We start from the raw sequence: 16,264 nt of genomic DNA, 5'->3' as shown, positions 1-16,264 counted from the left end.
CCTCCCCCTGTCTCCCTTCACTCCGTCCCTCCTGCCTCCCCCTTGTCTTTCTCCCTGCAGGAGTTTGATCCTGAGGAGTTCTACCATTTGTTGGAAGCAGCAGAGGGCCATGCCAAAGAGGGCCAAGGCATCAAGTCCGACATCCCCCGATACATCATCAGCCAGCTGGGCCTCACCAGGGACCCCCTGGAGGGTATTTTATTTCATCTTATCTGCTGTTGTTTTGTTTTATTTTATTTTGTGTGTATTGAGACCTTATTGATAAATGTGTGTCTTTATTATTATAATTTGTTCTGCTCAGTTTGGTAACTGATATGTCTCTTTGTAGAAATGGCCCAGCTGAGCAGCTATGACAGTGGGAACCCAGAAACTCCAGAGACTGATGAGTCGGTGGATGTGAGTACATAATCTTATCATTATCATGTTTAATAGACATCATGTCTGGAGGCATGAAGTTAATACAACACTCCATCTGCAAAAGGAACTGATGTAAAAGGTTTACTTTCTCTTTAATTAACATGCATTTCATTTGTATTTATATGTCAATTAATAAAATAAAATAAATGTCCTAGTTGGAGCATGAATAAATAAGGTTGTGCCTTCCATCCCCTTATTAATCATAAACATGCTCTGTCATTGCTTGGCTATGTTTCAGGGTCAAGTCCCAGCAGCTCCTCCACAGCCTAAAACCAAAGCACCTCGTGAGGAAGACTTTGAAAACATCAAGCTCATCAGTAACGGCGCCTACGGGTTAGAAAGAACAACATTTACATCTTTTGATATTAAAATATAAATACATAATTGCTGCATTGCAAAATAACAAATGAAGGCGTTAACTGAAACTGATTGATCGCTCCGTATGCTGCGACTGAAACCTCTGACTGTCTGTCTGTCCCCCTGTGCAGCACCGTGTTTCTGGTGCGACACAAGGAGACCCGGCAGCGCTTCGCCATGAAGAAGATCAACAAGCAGAACCTGATCCTGAGGAACCAGATCCAGCAGGCCTTTGTGGAACGGGACATCCTGACGTTTGCCGAGAACCCGTTTGTCGTCTCCATGTTCTGTTCTTTCGAGACCAGGAGACACCTCTGCATGGTGATGGAGTACGTGGAGGGTAAGATAAGCGTGACCATAGGTGTAAGTTTACGGTCGCTGGTAGCCGTTGTGTTGTGTTTAAGGCGGTGCGCGTCCTCTGCAGGGGGAGACTGCGCCACGCTGTTGAAGAACATCGGAGCTCTGCCGGTCGACATGGCCCGGATGTACTTTGCAGAGACCGTCCTCGCGTTGGAGTATCTTCACAATTATGGCATCGTACACCGAGACCTCAAACCTGACAAGTAAGACATCTTATTTTCACTTCAATGCGCAGCCCACCCTCATTTTATATTCACCACATTCATGAAACTAAGGTATGTGTTTTCTAATTGGATTACGTATAATCACAGAGTAATGGTATTGTAATGGTAAATGGGACTTGTACTTGTATAGCGCTTTTCTAATCTTGCAGAGGATTATTAGTTTAAGGTGAAGCACTTCTAAGATATAGTCATGACCTAACTTTTCAAATGCTCTCCTGCAGTCTTCTCATCACCTCCATGGGACACATCAAGCTGACAGACTTCGGTCTCTCAAAGATCGGTTTGATGAGTTTGACCACCAACATGTATGAAGGACACATAGAGAAGGACACCAGAGAGTTCCTCGATAAACAGGTACTAGCTAACGTCTTAACATTTTGTTTATGTATGTGGTATTTTTGGCCCAAAATAATGAAATTTGCAACAGCTTTTCAATTTGTGTGTGTTATTTTGCAATAAATCTGATGATATCTAACGAGATTAAGTTACAGATAATCATATAATTGTCCATAGGCATTTCTTTTAGCCACTTGCCTGTGCAGTTAAGATATATCTGTGTATTTGCTCCCTGGTGTGATCATTAAAACTGATAAGCATTCTTCCAGTTCCACTTGCTGACTTCCTTTGTGCTGATGCCTCTCCAGGTGTGTGGCACTCCAGAGTACATCGCCCCAGAGGTGATCCTGCGCCAGGGCTACGGGAAGCCGGTGGACTGGTGGGCCATGGGAGTCATCCTGTACGAGTTCCTGGTGGGCTGTGCTCCTTTCTTCGGAGACACACCAGAGGAGCTGTTTGGTCAGGTCATCAGCGGTGAGTCGCCGATTCTGACAGACTGTCACTGCAGTTTAACAACAAATTCTGCTTTTCTACAATACATATCATATGTTTGCAGCTTTGGCCATCATCGCAGTCAGTTTGCATAACATTTTACGCACTAGCATCTTTGTTGAGCAGTTGAAACTCACTTTACAGCCCCCACACAAGACATCAGGGTCACACCTGAATTTATAGCAGCAGAAATAAATGAAGCTGTTAAATTAGATGTGTGGCACCATCCATGTAAGTATAAATTGCTGCACCGAAGAAGCAAATGTATTCTGTGACAGGAGTCTATTGGTATGAATATATTACTGTTCGCTGTTAGCTCGCCAGCCAGAACAGTTCATTGTTGTTACAGCAAGCGCTAATAATCTAAACCAGCGTTCCTGAGCTGGCGGTCGGGGTTCAACCGCAGTCACGGACTAATGAGAATCTGAAAAATCACAAAGCATATTGAGACAAATTGAGATTTCTATAATTATCTGTAATCTTTGTTTAAGCTTCTTTTTTTTTAAATAGACAGAAAAGGGAAAATCACTTGTTTCATATCTCAAGTAGACATTCAACTTGAGGGGTTTACAAGGCAACCACGGACCAAAACCTTTTAAATGTAAGATTCAATGAACTGCCCTTTACATTCGCTGCCCCTGTATTTTAAAGTGAATTTACATTTGCACACAGTATGGCTAGATTACAGGAAACAATTAATATAGAACTTCATCCATCATAAATCCATTGAATGATCATATTTTCCCCCAGAATGAATGTTCTTCATCACTGGTGTTTTCTGAACTTTAAATGACTCTTTGTAGAAATCTTTAATGTGCAAAAGAAAAGTAACTTGTCATCCTCACATGATCAAATTCTCAACAATTGATGTTGTGTCATTCCTGTTCTCCAATGGAGATGTTGTCACAGTATGTCTGCTTTATTGTGAATGTTTTATGTGGCAGCCTGAGGGCTTCCAGGCTGACTTGATAAGATCCTCAGAAACGGACAGATAGAGATGTTACCCTGCAGCACAGAGGCACAGCCTTGACATACAGGGAGTGAAATCAATTGAGATTTCTCCTCTACCTTCTTTTTCTCCCTCGCATTCCCTTTGATGAAAGGGCAAGTCAATGATCATAAACCTGTATTGATCCCCGCATATCTCTTTTATGACCGTCTGAGTCCGTCTCTCCATATTGATGCGCCGTGGTGATAAAGAATTGAGGGCCCCCATGTGCCTTGAATGTATTTTTCTATCCGTCTCCAGGATGATTGTCAGCAAGGTGCATCATGTAGGGCAAGACTCTCGGGTGCCATCTGTGGGACCGCCAAGACTAAATGTAGCAGGATTAATTCACACGAACGTCATGTTAGTTGGATGATGTGTTTATGAAGATAAAAAGCCTGTGAGATTTCTGAAAAGAGCATAGTGGCTACTGGGAGCCAGTGATGGAGGAAATACTTCTAGATGAACCATTGGCCTTTTCCCCCCAACGTGGCATCAAAGCATCACATTCAAGACATGTTTCATGAGGAAGGATTATTATAATGTCATCAATGTGAAGCAAGTATGACGGCCAAAGCCACAACCTTTTATTTTGTGCAGTACAGGAGAGTAAATGTACTTCGCCAGGCTGAGTAGACTCCCACCTGTGTTACAAATCAGAGTGTGGATGCGGCCGCGTTCGGACAGTTATTTACAAATGACGTTCAGAGTTGGAGTTATTTTCTGGGGGGGAAACAGAGTGATTACTTCTGAACACACGCCGGTTACACAAAGTCTGTGCTTGAGCTGAGATTAATTGCTTCGGACTGTGGTCAGTTCATACATGAAAACAGAATGCCTGTCGGGTTCGGGTCAGCCTCTCTCTGGCTCCTCAGAGGCCCCGGAGCCACAATCACTTATATATTTGTGTTTTGCTATAATCAGAAATGGTTGAAGAGCAAATCATGGCAGTTTTTTCAGCTTCCAAGTAGGGCTGACAAATGTAAGAGAATCCAATGTCCCACTGGAACAGTTTCTTATTTATTGTCTCACTGATAAAGACACCAAAAGATGCATGTGTTGACACTGTGCTTGTGTGTTTGTGTTAGATGAGATCATCTGGCCAGAGGAGGACGAAGCTCTGCCTCATGAAGCTCAGGACCTAATCTCCAAGCTGCTGAGGCAAAATCCTCTGGAGAGACTGGGCACAGGTAACAAATACACGCACACACACACACACACACACACACACACACACACACACACTGACAAGGGCTTCTAAAAATGTAGTAAGCCTTATTGAAAAGTTTTTCCAGGAACCGGATTGTCTTTGTCCACACCTTTTACTTTGTGTGTTGGAGTTTGTACGGTCTTTCTCTTTGTGCGGGACGGCTTCTGCTGTCTTGTGGTTTGCTTTTTGAATCTGACGTTTGTTGTTTTTTTGCACCGAGTTGCAACCAGACTCCACCGGGTGTTTGGTCCAAAGCTGGTCAAATCGGATACTGTAGCTGCCGCTGTACGTTCTCATCTGTTTCCTCCCTCCCTGTTCCTTCACTTATCCTCCCCCTCGGTCTCTTTCATCTCCACAGGAAGTGCCTTTGAGGTGAAGCAGCACTCGTTCTTCAGAGAGCTGGACTGGAACAGCCTGCTGAGGCAGAAGGCCGAGTTCATCCCCCAGCTGGAGTCTGAGGACGACACCAGCTACTTTGACAGTATGTCTCTCGACTGCTTCGTCCAAATCTCATCTGCTCATGCGGTCATCCACACACCACCTAATCGCTCTGTGTGTGCGTGTGTGTGTGTGTGTGTGCGTGTGTGTCTCTCTCAGCTCGTTCCGACCGGTACCACCATGTAGATTCAGAGGACGAGGATGATACCAATGATGAGGAACCTGTGGAGATTCGACAGTTCTCCTCCTGCTCGCCTCGTTTCAGCAAGGTACACCCTCATTAATACATCCAGACAGCTCAAACATTTGAACTCCACTGACAACACGGATCCAGTTAGAAAATAAATCAAGCCATTTCTGAGCGTTATACTGAGGTGTGAGCCATTGGAAAAGTAAATTGTTGGCCCGGCTGTATTGTATTGTTGAGGAACCAAGGAAGAGCATCGTTGAGTGGAAAGCTGTTAAACAACACAGGCCGAGTATTCAGTCCATTCTGATCAGGCGTCTTTTCAATACTTTCCGATAGTGGTTCGAATCAAAGATATATTGAATAGGATCTTCACATTGTGTCCACGCACTGCCTATTTCATTGTGTGCTTGAACAGAATTCGATCACAATTCTTGTGAGAACTCTGTAAAGGTGTAGAGTGGCACAATGTCCGGTAATGACATCACCGCCATGTCGTGTGCAGGTGTACAGCAGTATGGAGCGTCTGTCTCTGCACGAGGAGAAGAGGACACCTCCTCCCACCAAACGCAGCCTCAGTGAGGAGGGAGGAGATCGCATCGACAGCCTGAGCGGACTCAAGACCAGAGATCGATCTTGGCTGGTGGGATCTCCAGAGATGTGAGTTATTAGCATCCCACAGCAACGTGTATCTCTTGTTTTTTGAAATGTGTCTTTATATTTTTTTTTACTGTGCAGTTGTTGTAAATACTACTTACAGTTGTATATAAGGTAATACAATAAACAAGGTGGGATACAAAGAAGGCTTCATTTAGGTAGTTTTTTATTATCAGGAACACCTCCAGAGTCCATTATGGCTGTTATACCTTGGACACTTTGCTAAATCAACAATGAAAGGCTGTGTTAAAATCCTCCTCCGTGTTTTAAAGTATGCCGGTAGTCAGTTAAGCCCCTGGTTAGTCGTGTAACTGCTGTGTTTTGTGTCGGCTCGCTGTGTTTTAGACGTGTACGTGTCTCTCATCTCATCTCCAACTTTACCTCCCCAGCCTGCGGAAGCGTCTGTCTGTCTCGGAGTCGTCCCACACAGAGAGCGACTCCAGCCCACCACTGACCGTCCGGAGACGCTGCTGTTCAGCCATCATTGAGATGCCTCGCTTCGCCATCTCCTCAGAGGAAGAGGGAGGTCAAGGTAAAACACAGGAAGAATACTGTGATGCCCAAAGCTCCTAAAAAGTACAGGTGTTTAGTTGAAGAAAGACAGGGAACCCCCTCCCCCCCAAATTAGTGACCAATACATACAGAATATAATGAATGACCTGTAACTCAAATCCTGGATCTGTATTGTTGGTTTCTCAGGTGTAGCTGTAAGCCGTAAGAGTCCCAGCCTGCTGGGTCTGAGTGCAGTGAGGGGCGAGCTGCCCCTCGCCATCCCAGAGCTCCCAGTGGAGAGGGAGCTGAAGCTGGAGGAGTCTCCCACCACACCGAGCTCCACCTGCAGTCCACTGAGCAAGGCCACGCTCACATGTCAGTACAAACGCACACTGTGGAGACACAATGATTACACAACAACACAGGACAAAGCTGCAGATGTGGTTTTCACTTTCAAATCAGTGGATAACAAACAGGCGGGTTGACTGAAATGAAAATCTGTGAAGAGCAGTTCTACAAATGTACTTCATCAGTCATTAAATTGTCTTCAATTTCTATTTGAATTACAGTTTATTTAGCTGATTTAATTTCTCTTTTACAATAATTCTGGATATTCTGACCTCGATAGTTCCTGGGGAAATTGTAAAACTTCTTTGCCCGTCAATTCAACTTCATCTGATAAAATCATCTGATAACTTTCTGCAGGATTTGTCGATAAATGCATCCTGAACTTGGCCCTCAAATGTAATACTTGCAGTCACCCTGATTGCCTCTCAGAACTCTATTTCAGCCCCATGCTATTGTATTTGACGAACATGCTATCTGAGCTCCCTCTCTCACCTTCCTCTCACCCTGCAGTGGGTGGTTCATTTGACGTGACAGACCGTGGTCACAGAGGTAACGGCTTTAATGGCGGTTGCATTGCAGCCGCTAAAGGTGCAGCGGACAGCGACTCTCCGTCCACTCCAAGAGCCATCAGCGACCTGGCGGCTCGCAGGGCTCGCCATCGGCTGCTGTCTGGGGATGCAGACAAACACACAGCGCCGCCCAGCTCCCGTCCGCTCAACAAGGTCATCAAGTCGGCGTCTGCCACCACGCTGTCACTGATGATCCCTGCAGGTCAGTGCGTCAGGCTGGGAGCATGAGGGGGGAGGTACTGCTGCCGAATGCTGAACGCCAGGAGTTAATGTCTTTTTCCAAAATCTTGTGGCTTTGATGTGCTGATTAGATTGTGATTTTCTTCCCAATATAAAGTTGATTTATTGGAGAAAATACAGAAGAATAAAATAATTGAATAACCAAGAGGAGAAAAAATAGACCAAGAGACAATTAAAGGATATCTGGATAATAAAGTATGATCCTTGCCTGACACTAAAAATGAAGTCTACAATTGTACTTAACCGACTCCATATAGCCACAAACCTCACCGACACATATGTCCATCCGCTCTTAGACCACCACGGAGCCTCTCCATTGGCCAGCCCGATGTCGCCCCACTCACTGTCGTCCAATCCGTCGTCGCGGGACTCCTCCCCGAGCCGCGACCTGTCCCCAGTCGTGAACTGCGTCAAGCCCGCCATCGTGATCCACAAAGTGGGCAAGAAGTACGGCTTCACCCTGAGAGCCATCCGAGTGTACATGGGAGACTCTGACATCTACACTGTACACCACATGGTCTGGGTGAGTCCCGCAGAGAAGAATGCTGACTAAAAATACTCAAACTTTGTTTTGCCTTCATTAGTTTCTGACAGTAGAGAGATGACAGGAAGATACTTTTTTTTGTTGAGATATCAGATGCAGCATATATTTGATTCAGAATGCCTGTAGTCAGACTGGGCGCAGTGTGTTGGGATTCTTGTTGTTGACAGAAGATGGCAGTAAACACCAGAAGAACAAGCTCAGCCCATAGGTCTTAAAAACATTTCCTTTCTTTCCATCCCCCTGTTTCTCTCCTTCTTTTCTCTCTCGACCTTTCCTTCTACCTATCATGTGACCACCTCTCTCTGCTCGCCCTCAGCATGTGGAGAACGGCGGACCGGCCCACGATGCGGGGCTGAGGGAGGGAGACCTGATCACCCAAGTCAACGGAGAGGCGGTCCACGGTCTGGTTCACACAGAGGTGGTGGAGCTCATACTGAAGGTACAAACACACAAAGTACATTTATTTCTACTCTTTGGTTTCAGAAAAAATCCTTTCTTAAACAGACTCAATTTAGTATTTTCCTTATTTTGTTACTAAATACATTGAAACTAAAATATATATTTTTTACCTAATAATAATTTTGAGTTTGTGACATAGAAAATAGCTGTCATGAAATGTTTCTACTGCCAAAAGTAGTGAAACCTCAATGCAAATGACATGAATTACAATGAAACGCATTAAGCATATAATATATGAATAAAGTTACCGTAAGGACCTTTTAACTGGTCTTGATTTAATACGATTGCCTCTACGTGACCGACATAAGTAAACCGTGTGGTGTCCGCTGGGAGCCGTCACCACACTGCTGGGGACACGGGCCGTATTGCTGGGCCCGCTGGAGGGAAGGGAGGCACGGGAGAACCAGGACTGAGGAGGGACGTCTGTCAAACCCGGCTGCAGTCAAATGAGAGGTTTTCTCAAGGGAATCTGGTGCTCGGAAACAATTCCACGTTGGACCACAGGGACCGCCAAATTCCACACAAAATAAAAGTTCCTTGTTGTAGCTTTAATACACATTTGTACCAATAGGTGAGTAAAGTGAAGCTGAAACAAAACATGTCCATCCGTCTGTCCTCCCTCAGAGCGGACCCAAAGTCTCCATCGCAGCCACGCCGTTTGAGAACACAACCATCAAGGTCGGCCCCGCCCGAAAGACGACCAACAAAGCCAAGATGGCGAGACGAAACAAGAAGACCAAAACCAAGGAGGGACAGGAGAGGTGGGACACACACCTGCGTGGTATCAAACATCACCTGTCTGTATTTAATGAGGGGCCTCCTCGAGTGAGCTGTTGTGCGTTTTGTCTCGCAGTAAGAAGAGGACGTCTCTGTTCAGGAAGATCACCAAGCAGGCGTCTCTCCTCCACACCAGTCGCAGCTTGTCCTCTCTGAACCGCTCTCTCTCCTCCGGGGAGAGCGGCCCCGGCTCGCCCACGCACAATCTGTCACCGCGGAGCCCGACGCAGGGCTACAGGACCACGCCAGACTCCGCCCACTCAGGTGAGAGACAAACACTCACCTGTACTGCAAAAACACCTTGGTGAGATCAGCGGTGTCGTCTCTCAGATCAGAATGATATTTAAAAGTTTGAGGGAGGAGGAAATTCTGTATTTATTGCTTTATTGAGTCTTACTTTTTAGAAAGTAGTTTCGTCTTCATCTAGGGAAAGAATAAAAACTGTCTTGATTAGTGTACAAAGATAAAGACAAGGGCTTCAATTCATCATTGTTCTGGTTATTGATAAACCAGTTAATTGTAATTAGTTTTTTTTACCCTGTAAGTGTAAAAATGTTGAAGATATTCAGTTTACAGCGATTTACAACCGAGAAACAAAGCAACAAATTTAATTTAATTACGCCATCTGACATTTAATGTATGCAAAACCTAACAATGTTACCTTTTGGGACTCATAACTTGTTGAGTGCACTTAAGATTTTCTATCCAGTTTTAAGCTCTATGCTGCATGTTCTCTTTAATTTATTATGAATAAATGACCCATGTAAGAGGACTGATATACTGATTGAAAGTGAAAAATATCCACACATAACATACGTACATGGCAGGTTATTAAATACGATCCTCCTATATTATGTTCTTCCTCTCAGTTGGTGGAAACTCATCTCAGAGCAGCTCTCCCAGCTCCAGCGTCCCAAACTCCCCGGCGAGCTCCGGCCACATCAGGCCCAGCTCCCTGCACGGCCTCGCCCCGAAGCTCCAGCGCCAGTACCGCTCACCCCGACGCAAGTCCGCCGGAAACATCCCCCTCTCCCCTCTGGCCCGCACGCCTTCGCCCACCCCTCAGAGCTCCTCGCCACAGCGCTCGCCCTCCCCTCTGCCCAGCCACGCCCTGGCGCAGTCTACGGTGGGTCAGTCGTTCCCCGTGAAGCTCCACTCCTCCCCTCCCCTGGTGAGGCAGATATCCCGGTGTGCTGAGTCGCCACGGTCTCCGCTCCTCAAGAGGGTGCAGTCCGCTGAGAAGCTGGCCTCCTCCCTCTCCAACCCGCCCTCGTCTCCCTCTGGGGTGGCAGCGGTGGGAGCGACCGCGGGGAGCCGCAAACACAGTCTGGACATCTCGCATTCTGAGTTTAAGAAGGAGATTCTGCAGAGAGAACCGAGCCTCCAGAGCCTTCAGGTATGAGTTCATCACGCAAAATGCAAGTTGACAATACATGTATGTCTTTAAAAGGTATTGTGAAAAGATTCAGCAGTTAGAGATATCATTTTTCATGATGTTGAAGCAGTTGTTCTCAAATGTAGATGTGGGCCACTCTTGAGTGAGCAGAGGCATTGCGATAGGATACCTGACTGCATAAATTGTTTCTTTTGGATCAGTACATGAACTGGACGATGACATTTTAAGTGTTTTCTTCGGGGTTTCAAACAAGCTATTTCTGAACGTGTCCTTTTCCTCGCCAACCTTCAGGAGTCAGCCAGCGAGGGCCTGCTGTCCTCGGCAGGACGCAGCGTGGAGACGGGCAGCCTGCAGAAACACTCCTCCTCATCCAGGAAGTTGGGGCGTCAGGAAGGTGACGGCTCCATCGGCACGGTGTCCGGCTCGCTGGGCCTGGCCCCCGGGAAGAGCAAGTTGAAGGACAAACTGTCCGCCATCCGGCAGGACAGAGCCGAGCGGAGGGAGTCGCTCCAGAAGCAAGACGCCATCCACGAGGTCGATTCATCCGAGGACGAGACGGATGAGGGCTCGGAGGACAGCCAGGACGGACGCAGGGGGGCGACCTTCACCCCTCCCCCTCTGCTGAGGCCCACCACTGTGAGAACGGGCCCCGGGGGCACCCTGCCCTCCCTCTGCCTCTCCCCCTGCATCCCTCATGCCACCTTCACCCACACAGGGCCCGTCCAGTTAGGCAGGCCCACTCCCTCGCACACCCTCCCCTCTCTTGCAGAAACGAAGGCTGATCAGAGCACCGCCTCTCTGGGAGTAAAAGCTTCATCTACAGAAGACGGTGCAAAACAAGAGAGGAACGTTCTAGAACCGAGAGGTCCCACAAAACCCACTCAGGGCCCCCTTCCCTTCTCCACACCAGGCAGTGCTTTCATCTCAGTCAGCAAGGACACTTTTCTCAAGCCAACTCCTCCACAGGACTCAAAGAGTCTCGGGGGGAAGACGGCACAATCACAGCCCCGGGTAGAGGACCAAACCCTGGACAGCCCCAGAACCACAGTCCCCTCTACCACGATCACCACAAATACTACCGAGTGCAGAGCCATCGTGAACATCACAGACTCCAGAACTGTCACCAGTGCTCCAGACTGCCGAACTCCCGACAGCCAGGAGATGCCCCGCGCCTCCTGCTCCTCTCCTGGCATCCCCAAGGAGAAGAAGGAGGCTGACAACCGGAGACTCTGTGCCGTGGCGGCTACAAGTCTAAGTGTGTCGCCCTCGTCCTCTTCTGGCTCCAGCTCCAGTTCCAGCTCCCCAGTTCCGGCCCCTGAGGGTGCGGTGGAGAAGGTCGTGTCCCAGCTCGTGACAGTCGCTAAGAGCGTTCTGGGTCCCGTCAAACTGAGCACCGCCGCAGACGCGAGCCAGAAGGACCAGGAACCATCCCTATGTGGCGCCCCAGCAGTCCCACCAACTGACCCCTTCTCATTTCCCTTTAAACAGCCCCCAGCCCCTCAGCCGCCTCACCTTTTGGAGTCCCAAACAAGACAGAAAACTGAGCAAGTTGCCTCACCAACCACTTCACTGAGGTCGACCAAACCCTTAACCCAGAAAGACTCTGCAGCTCTGCCGCCGTCATCCCGCAAGGACGTCCCAGAGAGGCCCGCATCTGGGTCTGCATGCAGGGAGAACGCTGCCACGCCTGCATCTGCACAGCGGCCCGCTCCGCCTCCGCCTGCCCTCGGCGCGCAGCCCAGCTGCTCTGCAGCATCTGAGCCACAGCGCAAGAGGTCCGAACTCCAGACGACAACTGCCAACGCCGCGTCCGCCTCCGCGCAACCAGACAAAGCAACCAGCAAGAAGACGTAGCAGCAAAAAAAAAAAGCAAAGTACCAGAACAAAATGTACAGATCACTGCACCTTAGTGTGCTCGCTCGAGGTTTTCGAAGTCACACAAAACTGCATGTCTGGAAGAAAACATATTCGTAACGTGGCACTAATCAGAGACTTTGAAAGCAAAGGAAAGGCGCAGAGGGAGGCGCAGCGCTATCAGAAGCAGAGACCGGTGTGGTAATCCTAGTTCCATTCCAGCTGTTCTGTGCTCTTCATGTTCATGTGAGTTACTTTGGTGTCCTGACTATTTGGTTCCTGCTCTCAGGCTAAATGCCACGAGGAGTTGGCGTTTTATTTTTCTCTTTCTGCAAACATGTTCGGGGCTAGAAATAAAGAGCTCGGTGGTCCGTGCACACTCGGTATAAAACGCAGACACTTTACACGCGCCTTTCTCGCTCACGATCACGCTCGCGCTGCCTCATTACTTTTCACCTTGATGCTTGGCAGGGCCTCCACGCACGCACCTCAAACAGATCAGGGGCCTTATTGAACGCACACCTTTCGTCCTCGCACCAACAATGCGGGAGAAGATTGTATCTCAGCAATAAAGTGCAGCGTATGTTTAGCAATCTGTGTAAACGCATTACGGTGTTTTTAATAGGACTAAATCTGCACCGTCAATGTACACTCAGCACCCAGCTAACTGGACCAAATTCAATTCTCCTCTCCGCTGTCGCCCCTTGCTGATCCGACACTGCATTCCCTGAGCTCGGATCCCAGATACGGTTCGGTGATTTGAAGAGATTCCTTGGAATGTCAGTGTGCTGGATTAGATTAGTGTTTGTGCTGATTTATCAAGTCTGCACTCAGAACTTCGACTGAATCTGCAGTTCAATCCTTAACCAGGAACGACTTTCCTCACTCCTCACCCTGCTGTTGGTTGTGTACACCGTACCTTCCCCTAGTTTTTGAATGCATTTTCCGAAGGCCCAATTATCCAGCTCCACGAACGAGCACGGCTCTTACTGTATCTTATGACGATGAATATATTTGTTTTTTCTAAAGTTATGTTCCTGATCGTTTATGCAACTTTCCCAGATCTGATTCAGATCTTTCCAAATTGATTTTTTGAAACATTTGGAATGCTGTCTGCCTAGAAAGTAGGATCATTTTACCTGCAATCCAACATGTTGGCTAAGTTTCTACAGGGTTTAGATAACAGGATCCAGTTCCTTGCACTATTGAATGAAAATGAATAAACTAAATGCATTCGATTTAGGGATTTAAAAAACATTATATTCGGCAAGCTAATTCAATACTGGATCAAAACCCAACCCAAGCATATACGTATGAGCCCATATCTTCATAGCTGTGGTTCTCTTTTATACCGCCGTCAGCAGAGAGCGGCCGGGCCGACCGGATAGATTTTAACTCCGAACTTGAAACGAAGTCGAGGATTTGAACCCACACCTGATTTCACGGGTCGCTTGCACCACACCTCCAAAAGCTTCACCCACATTGCAGCTGAAGAATCCAAACTGAGCATGCTCAGACCGACGGTGGTTGTTTTAGAAACACTGTTCTGTTGGACCACCGCCTTTTTATTTCTAGCCCCCATCAGCCTCTAAGGGCTGCGGTAGTTTTATTTTGGTATCTGGACCAACTTGCTGTGTTTTTTTTGCCTCTGATCCTGTGAAGTCCTCAGACTTTACTGTGTGTGTGTGTGTGTGTGTGTGTGGGTGGGAGAGAGTGTTAATACATATACACCTATATGTATATACATATAGGAATATTTAAAGGTCTGTCATGCATCTGTTTTATACCCTGTGTGTGTGTGTGTGTGTGTGTGTGTGTGTGTGTGTGTGTGTGTGTGTGTGTGTGTGTGTGTGTGTGTGTGTGTGTGTGTGTGTGTGTGTGTGTGTGTGTGTGTGTGTGTGCGCGCGCGCGTGTGCGTGCGTGCGTGCGTGTTTTAGGATTATCTTTGTTCAGGACACCCTGTGTCTGTGTCGGCCGTCACACAAATCTTTTATCTCATTTGTCAAATGCAAAAACAAAAAAAATCACTTGGAGGAAAGCCGGTCGTGATGTTTGACCGCTGCCTGCCGTGTGTTGGAGCTCAGTTCTGCCACCGCTTCGCTCGGTAGAAACTAAAAGGCAGTTTTAGTTTGATTGATCAATTCCTCATGTTTTTGTGTTTTCTTTTCTTTTGGATATACCACCTTTTAATTTCGTCTGTGTCATCCTGAACTCTTCTCTTCTCTGATTCCTACTGTACATTTGAAAGCAAGACAAAACGTTTCCTTTGGTTTGTTTGACACTTTTAAGAGTATATCACGTTTCACTGAATGCGCACCGAGCCCACCCCTGGTGTGAGTCCACTAGCGTCGTACATTTGAACGTTTTCTGAGCAGCAGGATGCCCCTCTCATGAGTTTTAGATGAACTTAACCTCCTTCGGTGTTCTGTGTCTTTACTGGGCTCACCGATTTCAGTTTCACAAAGAGCTTTCAAACTCAGTTTAAAGGACACTGTTAAACTGACGTCAACACTGACTGTGGCAATCTCTGTGATATGTTTACATGTTCTTGTTTTATATCTCTACGTGTTTGCTTCGTTTCGTCAATGGAACTTGTTGCCTGTAGCAATCAAACCTCCTCCGACAGGCCGAGGATAATTACCAACAACGTGTTCAGGTGACCGATCATAAATGTGCAAATAATGTTTAACCGTGTGACGGAAGAGGTCACCTGTGATGGAGGACGTGCACATACGGCAAAATCATCTCCGTGCAAAGTGTGTTAGCAGGTGTATCTGTGTAACAGATCGGAGGCGTTGGGACCCGTGGGGAGGAAGCGGCTCCCGTCTATCCGCTGTGTGCTTTCGGCCAACCGAGGCGGGGCAGGGAGTCGAATAACCGACCGCATTGGATGTGCAGAAATTGGTCAGTGGACAGATTCGTGAGCACTGAGGAAGTGTTAGAGCAAATCAACGACAGAATTGTGAGCAACTGTGAGGTTTTAGGCCAAAAAATGCTGCCGTATAAGTCAGATTAAATGGCTGGTTTTGATTTCACCGGTGGTAAAAATGTTCTCATCTCTCAGATTCAACGACATGGTATCGAAATGAGACCATGCAAAAGATGTTACTTTTTATCCGCTGTCTTCAAAGATCTTGCTTCAGTTTTGACGGTTGGTTTTCTGCGGTTCAACCGAGAAGTCGAGTGTTTCTTTGCTGCTGAACTCCACCTTCTAGGTAACCAGCGAGTGCACCAGGTTGTGGAATTAAAGAGATTTCGATACTTTGTGCTAAAGTGCTCCAAAGCTGAGAGCTGATTTCAAACGAGTGGCACCCAAGATCAGGTTTTTGTTCATATCTCGAACTGAAACTTCAGCAGGGCCAATCTTATCAGCTGAATTTGAGCTCATCACAAATATATCAGTGTCACTGTATGTGAAAGGTGAGGTGAGGCCATTGCTTAGCTTTAAGTGGTGCGTATCAAAAAGAAACAAATAGTGGTTGTTGTAATTCATCAACCAATCAAATACCAGTACCTCCTTGCTAGTTGCTTAATGATTTGTCCCTCTGTGCTCTCGAATCCTGACTAGTTCATTTCAGGCGGGTTTATTTAGTCCTGAAATTTGGTTCTCGCTCAATAGTTTAGTCACTAAAGTTCTTTCAGTTGGAGTCGCGATCGACGCAAAACCGTTTCAGATTAAGCGTCGCCGTCGACTGCAGCTGCAGTTGTGATTTTCTGTATGTATTTGGAACCTGGGCGTGTTTGTGTGTAATCGCGCGCACACACCAGTCCATCTGCTCTCAGCTGGCTGCTATTAGTTCTACATGGACAGCTGCCTCACACACACACACACACACACACACATACACATACAGATCAATAGTTGTGCCATCTAATGTGGCGGTGCCAGTTTCACCATCTCCACTGACATTTTAAACAC

General features: G+C 47.1%; 1 protein-coding gene across 1 annotated transcript in view; it reads left to right on the top strand.

Annotated features, from left to right (window-relative positions):
* The window catches only part of mast2 (microtubule associated serine/threonine kinase 2), a gene marked incomplete at both ends in the record, with an annotated part of 153,051 nt that extends 140,706 nt beyond the window's left edge, over positions 1-12,345 (top strand). The window contains 20 exons of the mRNA XM_079221530.1: positions 61-193; positions 329-396; positions 656-750; positions 906-1,114; positions 1,199-1,337; positions 1,580-1,712; positions 2,003-2,168; positions 4,263-4,364; positions 4,743-4,865; positions 4,982-5,091; positions 5,515-5,669; positions 6,056-6,198; positions 6,366-6,533; positions 7,017-7,277; positions 7,612-7,838; positions 8,176-8,298; positions 8,943-9,079; positions 9,172-9,359; positions 9,965-10,491; positions 10,783-12,345. Of these exons, the coding sequence (XP_079077656.1) occupies positions 61-193; positions 329-396; positions 656-750; positions 906-1,114; positions 1,199-1,337; positions 1,580-1,712; positions 2,003-2,168; positions 4,263-4,364; positions 4,743-4,865; positions 4,982-5,091; positions 5,515-5,669; positions 6,056-6,198; positions 6,366-6,533; positions 7,017-7,277; positions 7,612-7,838; positions 8,176-8,298; positions 8,943-9,079; positions 9,172-9,359; positions 9,965-10,491; positions 10,783-12,345 (4,770 nt within the window). The remainder of the gene's footprint in view (positions 1-60; positions 194-328; positions 397-655; positions 751-905; positions 1,115-1,198; positions 1,338-1,579; positions 1,713-2,002; positions 2,169-4,262; positions 4,365-4,742; positions 4,866-4,981; positions 5,092-5,514; positions 5,670-6,055; positions 6,199-6,365; positions 6,534-7,016; positions 7,278-7,611; positions 7,839-8,175; positions 8,299-8,942; positions 9,080-9,171; positions 9,360-9,964; positions 10,492-10,782) is intronic.
* Positions 12,346-16,264: the final 3,919 nt, after the last annotated feature.

This window comes from Taurulus bubalis (genome assembly GCF_910589615.1).
Source record: "Taurulus bubalis genome assembly, chromosome: 7".
Taxonomy (NCBI): domain Eukaryota; kingdom Metazoa; phylum Chordata; class Actinopteri; order Perciformes; family Cottidae; genus Taurulus; species Taurulus bubalis.
This window is presented reverse-complemented; position numbering and strand designations above follow the sequence as displayed.